General features: G+C 35.4%; 1 protein-coding gene across 1 annotated transcript in view; it reads left to right on the top strand.

Moving 5' to 3' along the window:
• Positions 1–1,333: 1,333 nt before the first annotated feature.
• Positions 1,334–27,529, top strand: part of LOC111061902 (cationic amino acid transporter 4) — a 35,266-nt gene continuing 9,070 nt past the window's right edge. The window contains exons 1-8 of the mRNA XM_039440989.1: positions 1,334–1,494; positions 6,277–6,428; positions 12,717–12,965; positions 15,508–15,675; positions 17,757–17,915; positions 19,666–19,791; positions 21,809–21,918; positions 27,084–27,224. Of these exons, the coding sequence (XP_039296923.1) occupies positions 6,284–6,428; positions 12,717–12,965; positions 15,508–15,675; positions 17,757–17,915; positions 19,666–19,791; positions 21,809–21,918; positions 27,084–27,224 (1,098 nt within the window). The 5' untranslated portion in view covers positions 1,334–1,494; positions 6,277–6,283. The remainder of the gene's footprint in view (positions 1,495–6,276; positions 6,429–12,716; positions 12,966–15,507; positions 15,676–17,756; positions 17,916–19,665; positions 19,792–21,808; positions 21,919–27,083; positions 27,225–27,529) is intronic.

The following is a 27,529-nucleotide window of genomic DNA, read 5'->3' as shown; positions in this document are numbered from 1 at the left end:
AGCGAAGTGAGGTCTAAGATTCAAGTCGACGGTTTGGCATTTCTCTTAATGTTTAAATGTTTGAATGTTTGAATGTTTAAATGATTATATATGTTGCGCATTTACGGCGAAACGCGGTAATAGATTTTCATGAAATTTGACAGGTATGTTCCTTTTTTAATTGCGCGTCGACGTATATACAAGGTTTTTGGAAATTTTGCATTTCAAGGATAATATAAAAGGAAAAAGGAGCCTCCTTCATATTATGCCAATATTAGAGTAGAAATCAGACTATAGAATTATTCATTATAAATCAGCTGACAAGTGATTACACAGATGTGTTGAAGCCAGTCTATTGCTGTATTTCCATAAGGTCTATAGTTTCAATCAGGTACTTGTGGATGAGAATACTGCGTGAGGTCTATTGCTCACAGAACTACTAGTTTAGTATTTATACTGACTATTACAAAAAAAATTGAATTGGAAATGTCACGAGAACCGACTATAAATGGGCAGACTAGGCATTTGCCCAGGGCGTCAAATTTTTGGGGGCGCAAAATAAAATATATAATAAAAATAAATTAGAGGAACAAACAAGCGGAGGTGGATGAGGAGAAGGATGAGGAGAAAGAGGAGGAGATAGAATGAGAGGAGGTGAAGGAGAAGGCGTAGGATGAGGTGAAGGAGAAGGCGTAGGATTGATTGATTAATTGATTAAGTACTTTATTCATGTAGATTACAATATATACTGGCTTATACATTTATATAAAATAGCTTACAATACAGCAAAATTATAGATGAATTTACATAATATAGACTAAGAAAATAATTATTGAATATGATACGAAAAAAGCAATTTGTAATAACTAAAGATAATATTGTTATGCATCTACATAAATTGGCGGAGCTTTGGACATATCAATGTCCATTATTCGGAAACAATATTCAAAATATCATTCCCACTAACTATCTACCAAAAGAGTTGGAGGGATGGAGGAGAAGGAGATGAATGAAGAGGTTGTGGTGGAGGAGGAGCAGGAGGAGGAGAAGGAGGAGGAGGAGGAGGAGGAGGAGGAGGAGGAGCAGGAGATGATGGAGAAGGTGGTAGAGGAGGAGGAAAAGGTGGAGAAAGATGATGCGGAGGAGTTGGAAAAGCTGGAGAAAGAGTAGGATGAGAAGAAAAGAAGAGGAAGATGTAAACAGGAGGTGAAGAAGAAAGAAGAAGGAACATAAAAGGAACAGAAAAGAAAAAGATTTAATCTTTTTTCAAATTCCAATAATATTCCGGGAACAGTAGGTCTATCTCCAGAACATCCAGGAAATCTAGAAGCCAGCGACTATTGATTTTCACTCTGACGTCATAACCACCTCCAAACAAAGTGGAGGTAGCCTGTTTTCCGACAGAATAGCACCGGGAAATCCTCGGAAAATCCTTGGAAAAACCTTAGACAACCTGAATTTTCATCAACGATTCTATCACCAGACTCAGATATAGCAACACATTGATAGAAGGTGGTGAGTATGCAACTATATATTACTTTATTCGTAAATATATCAATATAGGCTATCACTGTAACTTGTGTTAAGCTATTGGGAAGCATATGGTGACAAAAGATAAGACTATATATTTTCAGAATTCTCGACTATTACTCCGTTATAGTGTACTTTTCTTGTAACAAATGATTGAAAACCCACTTGCTTATAATAGCATTTAGCTTTTAAATAAAATATGTATCCTGTATTAGCTATTGGGAAACATATGGTAACAAATACTATACCATTTATCGGTATTCTTGACTGTTACTCCGATATAATGTATTTTTCTTGTACCAAATGATTGAAAAATCACTGGCTTATAATAGCATTTAGCTTTTAAATAAAATATGTATCCTGTATTAGCTATTGGGAAACATATGGTAACAAATAATACTTTACCATTTATCGGTATTCTTGACTATTTCTCCGTTATAGTGTATTTTTCTTGTAACAAATGATTGAAAAACCACTGGTTTATAGTAACATTTAGCTTTTAAATAAAATATGTATCCTGTATTAGTTATTGAGAAACATATGGTAACAATTAATACTATACCATTTATCGGTATTCTTGACTATTTCTCCGTTATAGTGTATTTTTCTTGTAACAAATTATTGAGAAACCACTGGTTTATAATAGCATTTAGCATTTAAATAAAATATGTATCCTGTATTAGCTATTGGGAAACATATGGTAACAAATAATACTTTACCATTTATCAGTATTCTTGTCTATTACTCCGTTACAGTGTATTTTTCTTGTAACAAATTATTGAGAAACCACTGGTTTATAATAGCATTTAGCATTTAAATAAAATATGTATCCTGTATTAGCTATAGGGAAACATATGGTAACAAATAATACTATACCATTATTCAGTATTTTTCACTATTACTCCGTTATAGTGTATTTTTCTTGTAACAATGATTGAAAAATCACTCGTTTATAATAGCATTTAGCATTTAAATAAAATATGTATCCTGTATTAGCTATTGGGAAACATATGGTAACAAATAATACAATACCATTTATCGGTATTCTTGACTATTTCTCCGTTATAGTGTATTTTTCTTGTAACAATGATTAAAAAACCACTCGTTTATAATAGTATTCAGCTTTTAAATAAAATATGTATCCTGTATTAGCTATTGGGAAACATATGGTAACAAATACTATACCATAATATTATTATCTGTAGCACATAATGGAAAACACTTTAAAGTTTTTTAATATAAATTGAAACAGGATACACATGACACAGATAGATTAAAAACACTTGAAAACTTACATTACAAACGAAAATTTTCGGGAGCTGGGCCCCCTTTGTCAATCAAACAGGACTTCCTGTTTCAATTTTCGGGCTCAGCTCCCGAAAATTTTTGTTTGTAATGTAAGTTTTCAAGTGTTTTTAATCTATCTGTGTCGTGTGTATCCTGTTTCAATTTATATTATAATATTATTATCATCAGTATTCTTGACTTTTACTCCGTTATAGTGTATTTTTCTTATAACAAATGATTGAAAAATCACTCGTTATTAATAGCATTTGGCATTTAAATAAAATATGTATCTTGTATTAGCTATTGGGGAACATATGGTAACAAATAATACTATACCATCATAATTATCAGTATTCTTGACTGTTACTCCGTTATAGTGTATTTTTCTTGTGCCAAATGATTGAAAAACCACTGGTTTATAATAGTATTTAACATTTAAATAAAATATGTATCTTGTATTAGCTATTGGGAAACATATGGTAACAAATACCATACCATTTATCGGTATTCTTGACTATTTTCTCCGTTATAGTGTATTTTTCTTGTACCGTACCAAATGATTGAAAAATCACTCCTTTATAATAGCATTTAGAATTAAAATAAATTAATGTAATTGAATTAAGCTATTGTGGAACATATGGTAACAAAATAATACTATATATCATTTATCAGTATTCTTGACTATTACTCCATTATAGTGTATTTTTCTTATAACAAATGATTGAAAAGACCACAGTTTTGAATATCATTGCTGGAATTCCATTTTCAATAATATAACGCGATATATCGATTCTAGGGTCCAGATGAAGATAGTTTGAATACATCGAAATTTTGAGAGATTTTCTGTTTTTGAACACTTAAATTTCGACAGACTGAATGAAAGTTATTATAGTGAGGTCGACGTTATAATGGCAGTGGAGAAAGATAGAAGAACAACGTTGCCGATCTTCTGTCTTGTCAATGCCTTCCATAGACGGTAGCTGATACAGGTTAATTGATGTAATATTGACTGTTCATTCTCGTTCATAATAATCAATTATATTTAATTAAGCAAGAAATTATGTTTTCAATAATTTCATAATGAATTTGCATTTATTAAGATGAAATATTTTGTTAATTAATAATTAATTCTACATTGTTAAAAGATGATCTAGCAACAGAGCAAAGCGAGAAAGAAATAGCGCTATCAGCTTTGTGGAATGATAGACAAGGATAGCAATACCATTGCTAATCAAACACTGCCATTATAACGTGGACCTCCCTATAGCAGAAAAACTGTTCATCAATATTAATTATATACTGTATCTCCTATTTTATCAAGTCATTAGTATTATGCTAATAGATGATTAAACGAGCTTAGCAAGCTCCTCCTTTTGACTTTTGAGGCTGGAGTCGTTGTCCGTATGTTGATGTGTTTGTATGTTCAACGATAACTTGCTTTTATCAATCAACTTCACATTTTCAACACAAACCGGTGTAGAAAAAACCGGTTTAAAGCTTTTATGCTTTTTACATAAAAGTCGGTTAAATTTTAGTCGTGATCAAGTTCACAAGAATTTTATTACTTTTTTGGGGGGGGGGGGATGAAACCATTTCCCAAATATTGGGGGGGGGATAAAACCATTTTTCAAATATTGGGGGGATGTGTTTCCCTGTTCACGGTAGAAACTACGCAATCATAACTGGGAAATTTTGAGAAAACTCCCTGGTGAAAGCTGCTGGAGCATTGTTTAACGATATAAATAGGCTACTATATGGACAGTCTCACTTTTTAACCACATAAAAGCAACTAAATAAACTATAGTGAGGTCCACGTTATAATGGCAGTGTTTTATTAGCAATGGTATTGCTATCCTTGTCTATCATTCAACAAACCGGATAGCGCTATCTCTTTCTCGCTTTGCTCTGTTGCCAAATTGTCTCTTAACAACATAGAATTAATAATTAATTAGCAAAATATTTCATCTTAATTATGAAACTATTGAAAAACATAATTTCTTGCTTAATTAAATATAATTGACCAGCCGTTAGGCTCGCTTCGCTCGTCATATCCGTGTAGCCAGGGGGCGGAGCCCCCTGGACCACCGACTGGATCGTCTAAAAATGAGATCAGCTGAAACACAAAAATTTTAGACCTCTGTACCAAATTTGAAAATTTTCTGTCTATTACTTGATAAAATAATTGAAAAAAAACGCTAATTTTGGGTGTATCTTTGGCGTTATTTCAAATTCCTTCTAACACAACACTTTTCACCCTAGCTTAGCTTCTGTACTGAATTTGAACAATTTCTGTTCATTTGTTCTCGATAAATCTGAGAAAAAAGCAAAAAAAAACGCTAATTATGGGCATATCTTTGACGTTATTGCAAATTCCCCCCAATACAACATTATTACACCCTAGCTGAGCTTCTGTACTAAATTTGAGCATTTTCTGTTCATTTGTTCTCGATAAAGCTGAGAAAACGCTAAAAACGCAGATTTTGGGCGTATATTTGGACATTTTTCCAAATCCGTTCTTAGTGCGCCTCTAAAGGGCCAACTGAACATACCTACCAAATTTGAACGTTTTTGGTCCGGTAGATTTTTAGTTCTGCGAGGGAGTGAGTCAGTCAGTCAGTCAGTGAGTGAGTGCCATTTCGCTTTTATAAATATAGATTATTTCAAACGAGAATGAACAGTTAATAGTACATCAAAAAACCTGTATCAGCTATCGTCTATAGAAGGCATTGACAAGACAGAGGATCGGCAACGTTTTTCTCCCATCTTTATCCACTATAACGTGGACCTCACTATAGGCAGTCTTACGTTTTATCACATACAAGAAACTAAACTATTAGTTCTGTGAACAGTAGACCTCTCGAAGTATTCTCATTCACAAGTACCTGATTGAAACTATAGACCTTATGGAAATACAGCAATAGACTGGCTTCTCCACACATCTGTGTAATCACTTGTCAGCTGCTTTATGATGAATAATTCTATAGTCTGATTTTTACTCTAATATTGGCGTATGAAGGAGGCTCCTTTCTCCTTTTATGTTATCCTTGAAATGCAAAATTTCCAAAAACATTGTATATACGTCGACGCGCAATTAAAAAAGGAACATACCTGTCAAATTTCATGAAAATCTATTACTGCGTTTCGTCGTAAATGCGCAACATAGAATCAAATTCAAATTCAAATCAAATCAAATTTATTTATTTACCAATTCACTAGAAATTCACAAAATAACACATTGAAACATTTAAACATTAAGAGAAATGCCAAACCGTCGACTTGAATCTTAGACCTCACTTCGCTCGGTCAATTATTAACATCAAATTTTTGTGATGTATGCATTTTTTGGCAAATAAATTTCAAATTTCAAAATTTTTACACAGTAATAATATTACAGCAGTTGGTTAACTGCAATTTCTAAAAAAATCTGCCATCACTATTTTTAATTTAATCTTAATTTATTTTGTTAACTCGATTTTCTAGTTGCAAAATGCCTGGATCACGGGATAAGATCTTGAGCGAGGTATTCTCAGGGATATGTAACAAGATGAACAGATGTAAGCCTCTGTCATCAGATGACGTCATGGCCACGCCCTTGAGAAGATGTCTCAACACCTTCGACATTACACTATTGGGTAAGTGAAATATTATTCTTTCTCTATTAATTGATACAATAAGTACATCATCAAAATGATAGGGAGAGGAAAAATAAGGTAACCTTGTGCTTGTGCTATTCCTCTCCCAAATTTAGATAAGGTTACACATAGTCCGAAACAGGTCAAGTCTTGTATAGGCCTAGTTGTTCCCTTCACAAAATTTTCAGTCCTTAATTTTATTTTCACAGAGTGGATTTTTGGATTTAGATGCTTCAAAATAATAATAATTTTGATTATTAATTATAATCGATTATTGATGAGTATTGAATGATAATAAATATGTTTTCTTCGAATTATTTACATGCTTCTACTGTAGTACTGCTATATTTTTCATTTTACTAAAAGTCCTCCTTCTAGTAATTTTCTTCCATCCCCCACCTCCTCAATTGAATCACTTGAAACTTATAATTATTTTAAAGATTCAGATTCCTCTGAAGATGGTTATAAGCCTATTTGAAAAAAAAACATTCTCTAACTTCAATGATATTCAAATAATTGAAATTTATTCCGTATGTGAGAATGTTCAATGCAATAGAAGAGCAACAAAGAAAGAAACTTTGTTTCAACAAAATACAAAATACAGAATCACTGGAAAATATTTTCAATAATTGAAATATACATAATCATAGAAATTAAAAATTCATTGTGCGAAATAAAACACTGCATGCAAATGACCTTGATAACAAGATCACATCCGCATTAAAGGAACATCATTGAATAGAAAAAGGATAATTTTTGAACTACGAAATCCATGTATTTTCGTCAAAATAATGAAAACTCATTTTATTAAGTACTAGCCGTCAGGCTCGCTTCGCTCGCCATATCCGTCTAGCCAGAGGGCTCCGCCCCCTGGACCACCGTCTGGATCGTTCAGGAATGAGAACAGCAGGCTCGCTTCGCTCGTCTGCATTTTTCATTTGAGCATTTTTATCATATGTTAGGAGAATCCAGTCGGGGGTCCAGACTAAGCGTCTTGCTAAACGGATATGGCGAGCGAAGGGAGCCTGACGGCTAGTAATATAATATTCCCAGGATTGAAGTGGCAGTGCCCAATCAATTTTTCCGCGATAAATGCATTCAAATCTTCAACTTGGTGCCAACCTAACAAAGTCAACTCAACTTAATGCCAACCTGACAAAATTATTAATTTAGTTGCCAGTTAACAACTGTTTCGAAGAGGTACTCTATCTAGATTATAGTTCTATAGTAACATATGATATGGAAATTTCAATTATAATTAAGAGATTGGGAGAAGAAGAATATACATGCTAAAAGACGAACTTTAAACACTTAAAAACAACCCTTAGAGTTAAAATATTGCCAAAAGATTTCTTAGTGCGCCTCTAATTGGCCAACTGAACATACCTACCAAATTTAAACGTTTTTGGTCCGGTAGATTTTTAGTTCTGCGAGTGAGTGAGTGAGTGAGTGAGTGAGTGAGTGAGTCAGTCAGTCAGTCAGTCAGTGAGTGCCATTTCGCTTTTATATATATAGATTTATGTAGTGTTTCCAATTTCTATTGGATCAATTTTTCTATTGACATTTTCTATAGATCTCGAGGAAAATTTGATAGGGTAACACTTATAATTACGTTTCATAAAGTCGCAACGGATACGCTGCTAGCTTGGGCATGTTGGGAGGATAAATAGAGAAAGGTTGCCAAAGGTCATATTGGAGGCAAGAATTGAAGGCACAAGAAGAAGAGGGAGACCAAGAAAAAGGTGACTGGAAGATGTAGAGAGAGATCTGCGAGTGTTGGGAATTAGGGGATGGAAGACAGTTGCTGGTGATAGAGACAGATGGAAAGGAATTGTCATAGAAGCCAAGGTCCACATAGAACCGTAGTTGTAAAGAAAGGAGGAAATAGTTATTTGTATATCTAGAGTGAAAAGTACGACTTTTTCTCCCTGTGGGAAAAAGTTTGAAGCCCGAGGCGAAGCCGAGGGCAGAAATTTTCCTGAGGGAGAAAAAGTATTTTTCGTTCGTGATGTACACAACATTTTTCCTCCATCTACATTTTCTATAGAAACTGCAAATAAAATCATTCTAATAACTTATGTATTGGTTACAATGATTCCTAACAACATAACCTAAATCTAAAACCTAAAAACCAGTCGTCTGATTGGCACTGCCGATTGCGCTATCTATTGGCAAAAGTTGTAACAATTATATCAGCTGAGCAGCTACCAAAAATGGCTGACTCCAGATCACGCGGTTCAGATTTGAATTGCAGATCAAAAATATTTTTTGGCTGGTATTTTGAATAGAATAAAATATTTTAAAAATTGTATAAATTCTTATCGTCTACTAATATTAAGAATATAATATCATACAAACATATATTTCATGAGTTTATCAAATTTCTGGTTGTGGTATTGAATTCAGTTGATTCAATGACAGACACCTCTTTATGCTTTCTCATCTGAGCTTAGACCTTCTAACCTATTACAATGTAAGTTTCAAAATAGAGATGCTCCCCATGTTATTTAAATGGAGTCACTTTTACTCCCTAGGGAGTTTTTGTGTTTTTTACTACCGAGAGCGAAAAAGTGACACTTTAGTATTAGGTTTCAGGGAGTAAAGTAAGTACTTTAGACAGTAGGTGGAGGAAAACACTTTCAATTTTCTGCACGGGAGTATGGAACTATGAACTCATCCTAGATGGCTGATAATTATTGACCTTTGCAGAACTCGTTTCAAGGCTTTTTCACATCTAGCTACGCGTAGCTAGAAATACGTCTATGGAAGATGTAGCCAAAGTATCTCCCTATACAAAATTATCTACTTTTGACTTGGAGGAATATGCAGAGCAGAGAAATGGAGGGAGATCAGCCAATTACAGTGATGAATAGAGTCATAGGTGGAAGCGCAGTTGCCAATTTGTCGATTAGACTCAGTCGAGTTGCTTTCAGACAGCAAATATGTGTAGACTATCATGAGCAGCTGAACACTCATACGAAATTAACCTAGCTCCGCAGTGCAGGCTGGATGCTTGTCTGACTCGGACTATGCGCTGAGACAGCAAATAATAGCAGCGTTGGTGGGAATGCGAGTGGCCGCAGTAACATCTTCCACCCAGCAATGGTCGGCGTAGTTCCGCCTAGCGGACAGATGAAAGATCAATCCAGTCGGTTATTTGATCCCTCCAGCCAGGCTCAGCCAAGCAGCCGAGACAATAGAACAATGGACTGGCGGTCTTATTCGCATTCATCAGCAGTTTTCTTTCTCACGATTATTTTGATTTTTGTGTGTCAATAACAACTCCAGTCACTAGTAAAATGTTTCCACAAACGTGGTGTACTACCATATTAATGACTTTTCATTATGATTTTTAATTATTTAAAAACATTGTTGACATTCTGAGCCTTCAGGCTAAACTTGGGGTCGCTGAGAACGAATCTGCAATCAGAATTTCTCTATCACGAAAAATAACGAAAAAACCCAGCTGTTGAGCTTCCGGCAACCGTTAACAGTCATCCTGCAATGAGGCCGAAACACTTCCAAGCCAGACACCCATCTCAAATTACAACAACGCCAAGCTGTGAGAAACCATCCTGCACTGCGGCGCTAGGTTTAGAGATCGTTGGCCGGTTTAGAACGGCAACATCGCGCCGCTGTATCCCTATCTTTCTCTGCTGCGCATATCCCTCCAAGTCAAAAGTAATTTTGTATGGACTATATAGTGAGGTCCACGTTATAATGACAGTGGAGAAAGATAGGAGAACAACGATGCCAATTCCTAGTCTTATCAATGCCTTATATAGACGCAGCTACCGACTGCCTATAGTGAGGTCCACGTTATAATGACAGTGGAGAAAGATAGGAAAACAACGTTGCCGATTTCTAGTCTTGTCAATGCCTTCTATAGACGGTAGCTGATACAGGTTTATTGATGTAATATTAACTGTTCATTCTTGTCTAAAATAATCAATTATATTCTATTAAGCAATAAATTGTATTTTCAAATAATTTCATAATTAAGACAAACTATTTCGTTAATTAATTATCAATTATACATTGTTAAAAGACGATCTGGCAACAGAGTGAAGCGAGAAAGAGATAGCGCTATCCGATTTGTTGAATGGCAGATAAGGATAGCAATACCATTGCTAATCAAACACTACCATTATAACGTGGACCGCATTATAGTTACATATAGTAAGGTCCACGTTATAATGGCAGTGGATAAAGATAGTAGAATAGCGATACCGATTCTCTGCATTAATTAATTATATTTCTACACTGTCAAAAACATAATTGGCATCGTTGTGGACCTAGAAAAGGATAGTACCACCGGCTTTGTCGAATGATAAACTAGGATAGCAATACCATTGCTAATCAATCACTGCCATTATAACGTGGACCTCACTATAGTTACATAGGATCTTTTGTTGATGCAAAAGTGCGCATCATTAGGCTATCCCATCTGTTGAAGTTGCAAAATTGAAGAACTCACCCCAACGTTCAGGCTTACGTGCTTGAATGGCGCCCTGGGGAAATGTTCTACTGGCGCCCCCTTATTAATATAATGTAGAAGCAAATAATCTATGTCACTTACATCTTATGAAGTGAATAACAAGAGATAATAAGATCATGTCTTCCAAACACAAAACTGTAGACCTCTTAAAATTTTTCAGACAACTCAAAGCGGGAAATCCTCTCTCTCTCTTCAGAGCAGTTGATGACTGTTATGCTTATATTAGAAAAATAGACTGCTTAGTAAAATATTCCGTCAGCTACTTCAAGATTTGAGAAAGTGAACGCCATTTTGTATAATTTATTTAAACATGTCATGGACTCCACCGGGTTCTACCAATACCTACTATTACTTAGTAATAGTAGGTATTACTATTACTTAACTATTAACTATTACTAGTAACTATTACTTAGTAATAGTAGGTATTGGTTCTACCTGTTCTCTATACATTTTGAAGTGCAGACATTCATTTTCAAATTCACTTCCAATGTCATTAGGGTAAGAGGCACAGAGTTTGTTCACAGCTTGTAGTGGTATGGCCTGTTTCTATGATCCATTTTGAACAAGAGCAAAGAGTATGGTATTTAAATTCTCAAAGGAGATATCAGCTTATAATTCTCATGTTTGTTACCTACTATTTAAATTTTACATTTCCGGTAGCCTGTATTATACAGAGTGTTAGAAAAAGAACTCCCTAGTTTTAGGTATAAATTTAATGTGTAAATTAATGGAAAACTAGATCAACAAGCACATACAATGAAAGAGAGAACCTTCAAGTTTTGTTCAACATCAGTACACTTCGAGATAGGATCCATTTGTTGCCCTGCACACGTCGAGACTATTTATTCAAGTTCTCGCCATGTAATCACCAACATATCAGGTGTAACTGTCCCAACCGCCGTGGCAATTCTTTCCCGTAAATGGGTTATGTCTCGGATTTTTTCACTGTACACATCATTTTTATGTGCACCCAAAATAAAAAGTCCAGAGGGGTTACATCGGGGCTTCGTGGTGGCCAAGCAATTGGGCGAGCTCTCCCTATCCACCTTCCCGGAAAGCGAGTGTCAACTGAAGGAACTGTTCCCTAGCGCCGTCGTAAGGTCAAGCAGGTCTGCCAACTGCAGGGGGGGGGAGGGAAAAACTTGGACAGTTGCTGAATCAAACATCACTTTTTATGGATTCTATGACACATAAAAACTAGGGAGTTCTTTTTCAAACACTCTGTATTTATATGTTCTGCTGTTCTGTGTATTTTTGGAAATCTTGTGTCAGATATTTTTAGTACGTGTTTTGATTCTCTAAATTATTTTCACCATCTCTTATTTGTGCCCTCGAAAATTTGGCGTCCTGGGTAAATGCCCAGTCTGCCCATTTATAGCCCGGGGCCTGCTGTTCAATGACCATGGTCAAATGACAAGGTCAAGGTCAAAGGTCGAGGTCAAGGTCAAAGGTCGAAGTCAAGGTCAAATCAAGGCCACCAAAACCTTGTCTAACCTAACTGAACCTTTTTTATTTTTTTACATTGACCTTTTTTGACCTTGACCTTGATTTTGATGTGTTTAGAGTTTTGACCTTGACCTTGATTTTGATGTGTTTAGAGTTTTGACCTTGAACTCGACCCTGACCTTGACCTTGACCTAATTAGGTTAGGTTTTGCCAGGTTTTTATGACCTTTATTCGACCTTGGCCTTGACCTTTACCTTGGCCTTGACCTTTGACATCTTTATACTACTAATGTTAAATTAATGTATTATGTATTTATTACTGTATTCTATCTATTTTTCAACCAGGAATCGGTCACATGGTAGGAGCCGGCATCTATGTGCTGGTGGGAACAGTAGCCAAAGACCAGGCTGGTCCAGGAATCATAGTTTCGTTCCTGATAGCAGGCCTGACGTCTATGTTGGCAGCACTGTGTTATGCGGAGTTCGGCACGCGCATCCCCAAAGCTGGCTCAGCTTATGTCTACACATATGTCAGTGTCGGCGAATTCTGGGCTTTTGTCATTGGATGGAATCTTATATTGGAACATATGATTGGTGAGTAGTTATTTCAGGCTGTTGCTATTTCAACTCCTTCTCCTCTTCCTCCTCCTATTCTTCCTTCTCCTCCCACTCCTCCTCCTTCTCCTCCTTCTCATCCTTCTCCTCCTTCTCCTCTTTTTCCTCCTTCTCCTCCTCCTCCTCCTCCTTCTCCTCCTTCTCCTCCTTCTCCTCCTTCTCCTCCTCTCCTTCTCCTCCTTCTCCTCCTTCTCCTCCTTCTCCTCCTTCTCCTCCTTCTCCTCCTCCTTCTCCTCCTCCTCCTAATCTTCCTGATCCTCCTTCTCCTCCTCCTCCTTCTCCTCCTTAAACTCCTTCTTCTCCTTCTTTTCCTTCTCCTCCTTCTCCTCCTTCTCCTCCTTCTCCTCCTTCTCCTCCTTCTCCTCCTTCTCCTCCTTCTCCTCCTTCTCCTCCTTCTCCTCCTTCTCCTCCTTCTCCTCCTTCTCCTCCTTCTCCTCCTTCTCCTCCTTCTCCTCCTTCTCCTCCTTCTCCTCCTTCTCCTCCTTCTCCTCCTTCTCCTCCTTCTCCTCCTTCTCTTCCTTCTCATCCTTCTCCTCCTCCTCCTCCTTCTCCTCCTCCTCCTCCTTCTACTCCTTCTCCTCCTTCTCCTCCTTCTCCTCCTTTTCCTCCTTCTCCTCCTTCTCTTCCTTCTCCTCCTTCTCTTCCTTCTCCTCCTTCTCCTCCTTCTCTTCCTTCTCCTCCTTCTCCTCCTTCTCCTCCTACTCCTTCCTCTCCTCCTTCTCCTCCTCCTCCTTTTCCTCTAGTGGGGAGGATATTTTTAATATTCTTTCCGAAGAATGGACATTGATATGTCCAAAGCTCCGCCAATTTATTTACATGCATTACAATATAATTATCTATAGTTTGGTGACAAGTTATTATATTACAAATTACTTTTTCATATCATATACAGTTCAATAATTATTTTCTTAGTCTATATTATGTAAATTCATCTATAATTTTGCTGTATTGTTAGCTATTGTATATAAGTGTATAAGCCAGTATATATTGTAATCTACATAAATAAAATACTCAATCAATCAATTCTCCTCCTTCTCCTCCTTCTCTTCCATCTCCTCGTTCTTCTCCTTCTCCTCCTTTTCCTTCTACTCCTCCTACTTCTCCACCTACTCCTTCACAAGCTTTCCCTTCTTCTCAAACTTCTCCTTCAAGTTTTCCTCCACCTTCACCCAATACTTCTCCACCGGTTACTTCTCCTCTATCTCCTCGTTCTTCCACTCCTCACTCTCCTCCTCATGGTTCTGTTTCTCCACCTCCTTCTCCTCCTCCTCATCCTCCACCACCTCCTCCTCCACTTCGTTTCCCCCTCCTTGTTTTTCCATTCTCTTGCTCTTCTTTTTTCTCATCCTCGACCGCTTTATTTTAATTTTGTCCTTATGAATTCAACCAGATAACAAAACTTGACTGACATCAGTGTCTAATCTTATAGAATTTATAAGGATGACAAAATCGTATGTCCTAGAAACGATGTGTGTGTGTATAACTGGCTTTTCTCACAAGATCTATATATCAAGCGATAACTGGAAACTTCAATATAATCATAATAATTATATCAATCAACTAATGAGTCAATCAATAAATAAATTAAATAAGAGATTGATTAAGACTGTTCGTTACACTTTTTTTTCTTTAATTGGATAATCTTTTTCAATATAATTATTGACAAGATCATTATAAGAGTGAGAAAAAGTGACAACTGATATTATTGTAAGTGGTCTAATAAGCGAGTTATGGGTTGTTGAAGTGCTAAACTCTGTTTTCTTCCCAGATCATATACGATTTCCAATTCTCCATTGGAGTTTATTTCAATACATTCAGTATATCTTTGGCTTTGTTTTAATATGCGTTTTTTGCTATTTATGCCAAAATAAACAAGTTAGGCCAATTGAATTTGCAAGAAAATGTTACTTTTTTATTCATGAAGGATATGGGGAATAACATGTTTCAGTTTGGAAAGATAAATTTTTGCATTTTTAAGAGATGTTCTGATAATATACAGTAGTCGAAACTGTTTATGATCTGGAAAGAAAACGGAATTAACACTTTAACGACCCATAACTCGCTTATTAGACCACTTTCAATGTTTTTAAGTTTTGAAAACTTTACAGTTTACAGTTTGGTGCAATATTCTTATTCTTTTCGGTTTTTAATCTAATTAATTTCTAAATTTTGGTTTGTATATTTCTGCACTCGGAATTTGATTTAAAGTGAACCAACATAACCTTTTACAAATAGGCTTACTACTATACTATCAAAATTTGGAAAGGGAACAGTTTTGGGCTAGGCCTGTTGGTCCTTGTCTAATCATGTATTTTATTTGTGCATTGGTTAATGTAAATAAATAAATTAATTAATAAATTACAATAATATCAGTTGCCACTTTTTCTCACTTTTATAATGATCTTAACAATAATTATATTGAAAAAGATGATCCAATTTAAATAGAAAAAAGTGTCCTGATCAGCCTTAATTGATGAATAGATAAATAAATAAATAAATGAATCAATCTTGTCTATTTCAGGAGCGGCATCAGTTGCCAGAGCTTGGAGTGGTTATATAGACTCTATGTTGGGGAATGTGGTATCTCACACTATAATGGACACTGTCGGAGGTCTACATGAAGGGCTTCTGGGTCAATACCCTGACTTTCTCGCTTTTGCATTCTGTTTAGCCTACGCCTGTGTGCTGGGTCAGTGGTTCGGATAACACCTTATTTTCTATTATACATTCTTAACCTTCCAGCAGTCGCGCTTTTGTAAAATGTACAACTAGTCCAGTCAATATAGACATAAAAAAGGGGGTGTGCTTGCAATTTATATTGTAGCTCTGATTTTTTAATATATTATTTGGGTGCATAAAAGAAGTCCAGAACCAATTTCTTCATGCAAAATTTCCTTGTGCTAGATACAGGGTGGCCCAAAAACCTCGTATTTTCGGCTCATTTTCCAGTTTTCAAATATTTCTGCCAAATATCGTAATCGGACAGAAAAATTTGCTCTCGCCTTTTTTCTAGAATAATATTGTAGAATAATATTTCATATTATGAAATTCTGAATTAAATGAAATCATTCGGAACTCTCTATCTCCAATGAGTACTGAGTTATGGTTTTTCAAAAATTAGTGAAATTTGAAAAAAAATCAATTTGATGAATTTTAGTTTTTGATCAACAATATATTCTGAAATGAATATTCCGGAAGATATCGTTGATCAAAATCTAAAATTCATCAAAAAATGATTTTCTCTTCAAATTTCACTCATTTTTGAAAAACCATAACTCAGTACTTATTGGAGATAGAGAGTTCCGAATGATCTCATTTTATTTATAATTTCATATTCTAGAAAAAAGACGAGAGCAAATTTTTCTGTCCGATTACGAGATTTGGCAGAAATAGCCGAAAACTGGAAAATGAGCCGAAAATACGAGGTTTTTGGGCTACTCTGTATCTAGCACAAGGAAATTTTGCATGAAGAAATTTGTTCTGGACTTCTCTTATTTACCCAAATAATATATTGAAAAATCAGAACTACAATATAAATTGCATGTACCAATGTATATAGTGACTGGACTAAACAGTGTCAGTTGTTTTGCTGCACAAAACTATTGAATGGGGTGGTGTCAGTGAATGAGTCACCTATGCATTCCAAAACTTTCTCCCCATCACTCCACTGAGTTGCAGTATCAGCCGAGCAATGGTTCAGTCTTTAGGTGCCATTTAGTCGCCACAGTGTATAAGATAGGGAAAGACTGTATACGGGGACTGTAAACGAATCAATAACACAGAATTGATGGCTTTGCTTGATGTACCTTAATGTGCTATGAAAATAATGGTAATCATCCAAATGTTCATAGGCTTAAAATAATCCAAAAATATGGAAAAACTAATTATACAATTAATTGATATGTTTTGACAGTAAACAGAGTACATAACACTTGGAAAATTGGATGTTGTAAAAATTACAACACGCGACTGGTCGTGTGATTGAGAAGGGCGTGACCACCGGAAGGTTAATACAGCAGTTTCTGTTAAATAAATAGTATATTTTGCACCTAGAGCAGAAAATGAGATTTTTCCGGCTCAAAATCGGTTTTCAAGTCTGAGGCCGTAGGCCAAGGACTAGAAAAGAGTGAGAGCTGGAAAAACATTTATGCCCGTGGTGTGATCGATATTTTTCGCCACACTACAGGTATTGTTGACAGAATAAATAAAGAATACAAAATGAAGAATACTTGTTATTGTACCTATCTCTTGATTTTAGTGGTAGAAGATTTGCAGTCAGGATTTCAGATTCTTTCAAAATTTCACTTGGAATATCACGGGCGTCGTCATCTTTAAGCATTTTTGAAAATTTGGAATGCGCTAATCAACAATAAATAATTGAATAAAAATGGTTGCAAAGCGAATGCTGAATTAGTTTGATTCGAAACTCGAACTGAAATCATGGCGACTTTGATGAAGAAAGTGGACACTCGCCCGATCTAGTAGATGACTTATTAACTACAGACTTCCAAGCGGCTGGAAAGAGAACACTTTCTGGCCTAGACCGGAAAAGAAACCTGTTTCTTACATCAGACGAGAGTCTGCAAACAAGGTCTGTCAGATCTACGTAGGGACTGGAAAACAGCTGCTTTCTGTGCAGTGTGGCAAAAAAGAGTTTTTTATGGATCATCATGAAACTTGCGTGTATATCAACCACCGAACTATTTTAGTAGGATATAACAGAGATTGTGTTCTCATTTCAATCTTAATTATGCTTTTCTATGTTAACAGGAACGGGCGTAAAATTCTCATCGTGGATTAACAGCGGTTTAACCCTGGTTAATTTGATCGTTATCACCTTTGTTGTGGTTCTGGGATTCTACTATGCTGACTTCGACAACTGGACTAAATATGGATTTCTGCCTTATGGGTACTCGGGAGTTATTGCTGGTATGAAAATATCTACAAAAAAAAGTAGTTAAATAGTTATAGTTAAATAATTAGCCTAATCCAATTCACTCATATTATTGTATATTTTAGTGAGATCCACGTTATAATGGCAGTGTTTGATTAACAATGGTATTGCTATCCTTATCTATCATTCAACAAAACGGATGGCGCTATCTCTCTCCCGCTTTGCTCTGTTGCCAGATCGTCTTTTAACAATGTAGAATTAATAATAAATAAACAAAATATTTCATCTTAATTATGGAAATTCATTATGAAATTATTGAAAAAAATATAATTTCTTGCTTGCTTAGCGTGGACCTCACTAAAGAATAATACAATAATATGAGTGAATTGGATTATATTGAGATCCACGTTATAATGGCAGTGGAGAAAGATAGGAGAACAACCTTGCCGATCCTCTGTCTTGTCAATGTCTTCTATAGACGGTAGCTGATACGGGTTTATTGATGTAATATTAACTGTTCATTCTCGTTTAAAATTATCAAATATATTTTATTAGGTAAAACTTTATTTTACAATAATTCCATAATGAATTTTCATAATCAAGATGAAATATTTAGTTAATTAATTATTAATTCTACAGGAGTGATCCGTGGTCTAGTGGACAGAGTGCTTGCGTAGCAGCATAGAGTTCCCGGGTTCAAACCCTCTCAATACCAGAAGTTTTTTAACCAGATCACTCCCGTGTTATCGGATGGACACGTTAAACTGTCGGTCCCGGCTGAAGTATGACAGTCGTAAAGCCCATTGATGGCTTAAATTATATTATATTCAGGCGGTGGGACCTTCCCGCAAGGGACTCCCCACCAACAAAAGCCATACGAATTTACTTTTTTTTATTAATTCTACATTTTTGATAGACGATCTGGCAACAGAGCGAAGCGAGAAAGAGATAGGGCTATCCGCTTTGTTGAATGATGGACAAGGATAGCAATACCATTGCCAATCAAACACTGCCATTATAACGTGAACCTCACTAAAGGTAATCCTTGCTCTGCAAGATTCTAATTATTAGGAACTTGACAAACTGAAAACTTGACTGGAAGCTATTTAATAATAATTATTATTTAAATAGTTATTATATTATTTCAATAGTTTATCATTATTATGTTATATAATATTTAATTATTATAATTTTATTATTTAATAATAATACCCAGTAGTTGGTGAAACTGCAATTTCTATATAATCATCCATCTTTGGCCTGCTGAAATATTGAAGCATTTAAAATAAGCCTATAACCATCCTCGGTGAATTAACAATCTATACCTATGCAACATATCAAATTAATGAGTTGAGTAGTTGAGACGTGAAGATGCGTCATTCGTGAATTTCCTATCCCCTACCTGTATAAGCCAGGTTTTTCTCTATTATGTTATAAACTAGCAGGTAACCCGTGCTCGGCAAGGATCTGATTGAGAACTTGATAAACTGAAAACTTGACTGAGTGAGATCTTGAAGAGTTTGAAATAGGTCGATAACCATCCTCGGTAAATTGAGAATATATAATGCAAAATGTCAAGTTAATGAGTTGAGTAGTTGAGACGTGATGATGCGTTATTAGTGAATTTCCTATCCCCTACATGTATTTACCATTTTTTTCATCTATTACAATATATAGATTTCAATCAATTCAAATTTATTTCTATTAAAATAATACTCAATATATTTCTGTTTGTAAAATAATCTAAAAATTAAAAATCAAAATATTCTCTATTTTCTTTTCTAGGGGCTGCCACCTGTTTCTATGCATTCGTTGGTTTTGACAGTATTGCAACATCAGGAGAAGAAGCTAAAAACCCACAATTCTCCATTCCAGTGGCAACTATACTGTCCCTAAGTCTGGTGTGTCTTGGTTAGTAAGGGGCATAGAGGGAAGATAGCATGAAAAGATATCCGATGACTTGTAGAATTCATTCAAAGTTTGGAAGTATTGTATCATATTATGTTGTTGTGTATGAATTTGAGATGATACTGTATCAAATTGTGGTGATACTGTATCATGTGTGGTGATACTGTATCATGTGTGGTGATACTGTATCATGTGTGGTGATACTGTATCATGTGTGGTGATACTGTATCATATTGTGGTGATACTGTATCATTTATGGTGATGGCATAGAGAAAAGATAGTATAAGAAGATATCCCATGGATTATGGAATTCATTCAAAGTTTCAGAGTTTTGTATCAAATTATGGTGTTGTGTATCAATTTGACATGATACGGTATCATATTGTTTTGATACTTTATCATGCTGTGGTGATACTGTATTATTTATGGTGATAGCATAGAGAAAATATAGTATAAGAAGATATCCCATGGTTTGTAGAATTCATTCAAAGTTTGGAAGGTCTGTATCAAATTATAGTGTTGTGTATCAAGTTGACATGATACTGTATCATATTGTGGTGATACTGTATCATGTTTGGTGATACAGTATCATATTGTGGTGATACTGTATCATTTATGTTGATAGCATAGAGAAAAAGTACGGTGGCATGAGAAGATATCCCATGGCTTGTCGAAATTCATTCAAAGTTCGAAAGTTTTGTATCAAATTATGGTGTCGTGTATGAAGTTGAGATGATACTGTATCATGTTGTGTTGATATAGTATTTTTTTTTGATCATAGTGAATCATTTTGTGATGATACTGTATCATATTGTGGTGATACTGTATCATTTATGTTGATAGTATAGTGAAAAGATAGCATAAGAAGATATCCCATGGTTTGTAGAATTCATTAAATGTTTGGAAGGTTTGTATCAAATTATGGTGTTGTGCATCAATTTGACATGATACTGTATCATTCTGTGGTGATACTGTATCATGTTGTGGTGATTCTGTATCATTTATGGAGCATAGAAAAAAGATACCATACGTAGATATGCCATGGTTTGTAGAATTCATTCAAAGTTTGGAAGTTTTTTATCAAATTATGGTGTTGTGTATAAAGTTGACATGATACTGTATCACATTGTGTTGATACTGTATCATGCTGTGGTGATACTGTATCATTTACTGTATAATTTACGGTATCATTGATGTGGGTTTTTTGTGTATAAAGTTGACATGATACTGTATCATGCTGTGGTAATACTGTATCATTTACGGTATCATTGATGTGGGTTTTTTGTGCTGCAAATAAATGTCACTGTTGAACTTTCATGAATTCCCAACAAATGTCACGGTTGAATTTCCATTAATTTCCAACCTTAGGCTAGGTGCACACCAGTTAGTCAAAACATGACTAGTCACGTTTAGTCACAATACTTCACATTGTTGCCTATGGCACAACTCACACTGATTAGTCATTGCAGTTAGACATGTTATTATTATTAAACGAAAATTCAAATTAAATGCTGTAATTCACCCCGAAGACTTCTGCTACTGCAAATATTGGAATATATGGAAATTTCATTTAGCTGTTTACCCTGTTGTCAATAATAATAATTATTAAACGAAAATCCAAATTAAATGCTGCAATTCACCCCGAAGACTTCTGCTACTGAAAATATCGGAATATACGGAATTTGCATCTAGCTGTTAACCCTGTTGTCAATATTTGCAGTAGCAGAAGTCTTCGGGGTGAATTACAGCATTTAATTTGGATTTTCGTTTAATAATAATAATTATTATTTCATTAGCATTTAAATAATTGCAATATCTCAGTAATTTCAATTTGTTGAATATTAGACAATGTTTCCATAAGCAACTATGTGAAGTATTTTGTGACTAAACTTGAGTACCTAGTCTTGTCTTGATTAACTGTTGTGTGCCTAGCCTAACTTGTTACTTTCTCACACTTTTCAATATTTTTTTTCAGATTTTTTTTTCAATTTTGTAACAATATTTCCCAAATTTTTCCCAGGATACGTCCTTGTTAGCGGTGTTCTAACCCTGGTGGTACCCTATTCAGAGATAGAACCTACTTCTGCCCTTTCCAGTGCTTTTGGCTCACTCCATCTGCCCTGGGCCCAGGTGAGATAACATAAGATGAGATAAGATAAGTTGAAATAAGATAAGTTGAAATAAGATAAGATGCGATAAAGATAAGATAAGATAGTATAAGATATTCATTCATTCAACACAGCATAATATTATGATTCACAGCACTGGCTTTATGATTCAGAGGCCCGGGTTCAAATCCCAGCCCGGGGAAAATATTTATCTCGGGCCACTCCCGTGTTTCGGATGGACACGTTAAGTCGTCGGTCCCGGCTGCCTAAAAAGCAGTCGTTAGGTCATGTCGGAGGCCCTGAAATTGATCAGTTGCGACCTGAAAACTCTGACACCAGACCTGAGCCAGCCAGGTCACTCGACATCATTATTATTATTATAGCATAATATTAAACAGTACATAGTAGAATATCTTCAATCAAAATGAAATAGACGAGTTTGAGAAAATAAGCGATTTTGATACAGAATTTCAAGAGAAATTGAATGACAAAAATGTATGACGCTTATTATGTATATATCTTATTGTCTCTGTACAAATACAGATATATAATCAGCTGATAACACTTGAAATGCGCGTGATCGTGGCGTTCAAGTCTGTACGCAGCTTAACAGCGACCATCTTTGAGATAATTTAGGGCCGGTTTCCGAGTTCGGGATTCAGCACAGTTCTAGACTTTAGACAGCCGAAGTCAGAAAATTGGCTTTCCGAAACGGGGCGTAGTTGTAGACTATGTAAATTAGGTTTCTAAAAACTTGAAAATTGAACCAAAAATAAAATGAAGATAAAATAGTGTAAAGTTTCAGCTATTTTGAATTATTTAGGATTGTCTCATTTCGTGATGAAATTACGTTTCCAAATGATAGAAATGAGAAAATAAAGATTATCATAAAAACTGCGACTACGCCCAATACCTACTATTACTTAAGTAATTATTATGTAAATAATTACTAAGTAATAGTGGGTATTGCTACGCCCCGTTTTGGAAAGCCAATTTTCTGACTCCAGCTGTTTAAAGTCTAGAACTTGGCTAAATCCCGAGCTCGGAAAACTGGCCCTTGAAGATACAACGATACTTTTGAACTAGATTTGATTGGGAATGAAACATAAATAAATTTGATTAATAATATATAATATCTATGTAGACTATCTGTTTGTTGGCTAGTCAACTGAAAAAAAATGGTTTCTTAAAATAATAATTGATAACAGCATTGGGTTTGGAGGTGTGTAGCCTCCTAAAGGCAACCATAGCTTTTAAGATATCTTAATTAGAGTTATTTATTTATGTATGTAACAATATAAATACTGCATATACACTAATCTACATTGAATGACAGTTTAGTTAATTTCTTCAACGAGTTTAACAAAGTATAGTATGGGAAATTAATTGATGAGAATAAAGATTGAATGCGATTTGAATGACGATTCTATGATATTGTGATGAGACTACATAAATCGGGGGTGTTTCAAGTTTCAACAAATAATTTATTGTCGATTCTCTGAAAATGATATAAAGCTTTGTAGTAGTTCAGACCCTGTGTTACTTGTAAATATTTGAAGGATATAGAAGGATATCCTTCCCATCAACACACGACCGGGAATTGGTGGAATATTAACTTAAGGGCCCGATACACTAGGGAACTTGGATCGGCCAACTTGGTTCGAGGAACCAAGTTTGTGTAGGATTTGTCCACACACTGTAGTGGGGAGAGTGAACAACCGTTCGTTACTTCAGTGTCTTTCGGGGTCTAGAGATGAGTGTTTCAAAGTTTGCAGCTGTTGTGGGAAGAATAGTTATTTGTATATCTAGAGTGAAAAGTACGACTTTTACTCCCTGTAGGAAAAAGTTTGAAGCCTGAGGTGAAGCCGAGGGCAACAATTTTCCTGAGGGAGAAAACGTATTTTCTGCTTGTGATGTACACAACATTTTTCCTCCATCTACATTTTTTATAGAAACTGCAAATAATATCATTTTAATAACTTACGTATTGGAGACAATGTTTCCTAACAACATAACCTAAAATATGAAACCTAAAAACCGGTCGTCTGATTGACACTGCTGATTGCGCTATCTATCGGCAAAAGTTGTAACAATAATATCAGCTGGGCGTCCACCAAAAATGGCTGACTCCAGATCACGCGGTTCAGATTTGAATTGCAGATCAAAAATATTTGTTGGCTGGTATTTTGAATAGAATAAAATATTTTTAAAATTGTATAAATTTTTATCGTCTACTAATATTAAGAATATAATATCATACAAACATATATTTCATGAGTTGATCAAATTTCTGGTTGTGGTATTGAATTCAGTTGACTCAATGACAGAAACCTCTATTATGCTTTCTCATCTGAGCTTAGACCTTCTAACCTATTACAATGTAAGTTTTAAAATAGAGATGTTCCCATGTTATTTAAATGGAGTCACTTTTCCTCCCTAGGGAGTCTTTCTGTTTTTTACTACCGAGAGCGAAAAAGTGACACTTTAGTATTATGTTTCAGGGAGTAAAGTAAGTACTTTAGGTGGAGGAAAAATATATTGAATATAATATACAGGGTGTTTCAGAAGTAGTGTCGAGAATTTTAGGGTATTGTACCTGGATGCTAGGAGACTACAAATGTCATATTTGAAGTGTCCAAAACTCAGCGGTTATCCTTATAGCTGCCATTTTGTTTTTTCACTTAAAAATTTTTATCTCAAGAACGAAATGTTGTATTGATCTGAAATTTGGCATGAATATTTATGCTATAAAGACTCAACTATAAAAAATAAAAAAAAATTTTTCGTTGAAATTTTTCAAAATGGCGGCCATTTTAAATTTTTGTTAGCGAATATCTCGAAAACCGTCCATTTTACAGAAAATTTACAAGAGACAAAAAAGTTAGCAAATTTTTTCACGATTCCAATGATACCTAATTTATTAAGATTGGTCGAAGAATAACAGAGAAATTAATTTTTTTCGTACTGCATGCATGACCACTTTTCACCATTTAAAGATCAATATTAATTTTTTTTATAATTTCATGAAAACCGTTCTTATTACAGAAATATACAAGAATAACTTTCCTCCAAATTTTATTTTACATTGAAAAATATTAATTTCACTCAAATCGGTTCACTGATACTAATGCAGCAATTGCTCAAAATGCCGTCCTTCAACTTGATTACACAGTCTGCACCTTTCAATCATGGACCGTCGAACTGCTATAAAAGCATTTTCATAATCTTGAATGGCACCTGCTGCAGCAACCACTCTTGCCACAAGGTCTTCTTCGTTTTCTACTGGCGTGCTGTAAACAAGGTCTTTCATATGGCCCCAGAAAAAAATCTAAAGGGTTGAGGTCAGGTGAACGTGCGGGCCACGGTACTGGTCCACCCCGCCCAATCCACCGCTGACGATAGGTCATGTTCAGAAAGTCCGTAACAACATTTCCGAAATGAGCAGGGGCACCATCATGTTGAAACCAAATATTATATCTGTTTGCAAGAGGCACATCTTCCAAAAGTTCTGGTAGTATGTCTCTTAAAAAAGTAATGTACGTGGGAGAATTCAGACAATTAGGAAGAATGTATGGTCCAATCACGCGATTACCTAAGATACCCGCCCAAACATTCAGCGAAAATCTATGCTGATAACCACGCACTTTGACCTCATGAGGATTGTCTAAGGCCCAGACGTGACTGTTGCGAGAGTTGAAGATTCCTTCTCTTGTAAAGCTGGACTCATCGGTAAATAACACATTTTCTAGAACATTTGGTTGGATAATGTCTTGCTGAAGAAACCAACGGGCACAGTTTACTCTTGGCTCATAGTCGCGTTCAACCAATGAGTGAACTTTTTGAAAGCGGAAGGGGTGAAGTCTTTCCTTGTTTAGTACACGCCACACAGAAGAAGCACTTGAATTGATTTGCTTTGCAACTGCTCTCGTACTCGTTCTAGGATTGAAATCGAATTTCTGCAATACTTCCTCTTCAAAAGCAACATTTCGAACTGCTCGAGGCCTACCAGCAATTACCCTGTTCCGTTCAAATGAACCAACTTCTCTCAGCCGATTGTGAGTTCTTGTGAACACCTTGTCGGAAGGGAGACGGCGGTTTGGAAATGCAGCTGCATACATTCTTCTTGCTTCAGTCGCATTGCCAAGAGCTGCTCCATACATGAAGTGAATATCGGTGTACTCCAGCGAACTAAATTCCATTACAATAATTAAATATTGTGTAGAAGCAATGTAAGAAAATATTGAAACTGGAAATTTAAGATAGAAATAAGACCTAGGAAACGTGAGACTAAGAAATAGGAAGCACTACATCTGGTTCTTTACTTTTAATGAAACAACAATACTTTTACAAGACAAACATTATCATCTGAAAACCATTGTAAAATCATCTGTTTGCCCATATGGAGCCATACCGAGTTTCAAAGCTTCATCTTAAATACATCTGGAATTAAAAAATTAATATTGATCTTTAAATGGTGAAAAGTGGTCATGCATGCAGTACGAAAAAAATTGATTTCTCTGTTATTCTTCGACCAATCTTAATAAATTAGGTATCATTGGAATCGTGAAAAAATTTGCTAACTTTTTTGTCTCTTGTAAATTTTCTGTAAAATGGACGGTTTTCGAGATATTCGCCATAAAAAATTTAAAATGGCCGCCATTTTGAAAAATTTCAACGAAAATTTTTTTTTTTATTTTTTATAGTTGAGTCTTTATAGCATAAATATTCATGCCAAATTTCAGATCAATACAACATTTCGTTCTTGAGATAAAAATTTTTAAGTGAAAAAACAAAATGGCAGCTATAAGGATAACCGCTGAGTTTTGGACACTTCAAATATGACATTTGTAGTCTCCTAGCATCCAGGTACAATACCCTATAATTCTCGACACTACTTCTGAAACACCCTGTATAGATAGAATATATCGCCCTGGCAGACGAACTGAACATAGATTTTAATCCAGATAGAAGACCAAGTTTGTCACGGATTTGGTTCGCGGTTCGCCAATTTTCCACATACACTGGGAAACTTTGTTCTCAAGAGCCAAGTTCGCAGATCACAGTTCCCTAGTGTATGGGGCCCTTTAAAGGTATAACAAAGATACTTTTAAACTAGATTTGATTGAGAATGAGACATAAATGAATAGTTTATCAATATTATAATAATATTAATGTATTTGTTTGTAGGTGTTCATAGGCGTAGGAGCTCTATGCGGCATGACGACTACCCTGCTGGGTTCCCTGTTCGCACTGCCACGCTGCATGTATGCCATGGCACAGGATGGTCTGCTCTTTTCCTGCTTCACACGGGTCAACAAGGCCACGCAGGTCGGTACAATTCACAAATAATTGGCAGTATTGCGAGGTATATTCATAATTTAATTTTCGATTTTTTTCAATTTTTTCTTGTAACGTTGAATTTTTTCTTGTTGGTGTAATTTTTTGTAAGCAGTGATATAGTGAGGTCCACGTTATAATGACAGTATTTGATCGACTTTGGTTTTGCTATCCTTGTCTATCATTCGACAAAGCAGATAGCACTATCCTTTACTAGGTCCACAACGATGACAATTATGTTTTTTACAGTGTAGAAATATAATTAATTAATGCAGAAAATCGGCATCGCTATTCTT

This window comes from Nilaparvata lugens, chromosome 14 (assembly GCF_014356525.2).
Source record: "Nilaparvata lugens isolate BPH chromosome 14, ASM1435652v1, whole genome shotgun sequence".
In the NCBI taxonomy this organism is placed as follows: Eukaryota; Metazoa; Arthropoda; class Insecta; order Hemiptera; family Delphacidae; genus Nilaparvata; species Nilaparvata lugens.
This window is presented reverse-complemented; position numbering and strand designations above follow the sequence as displayed.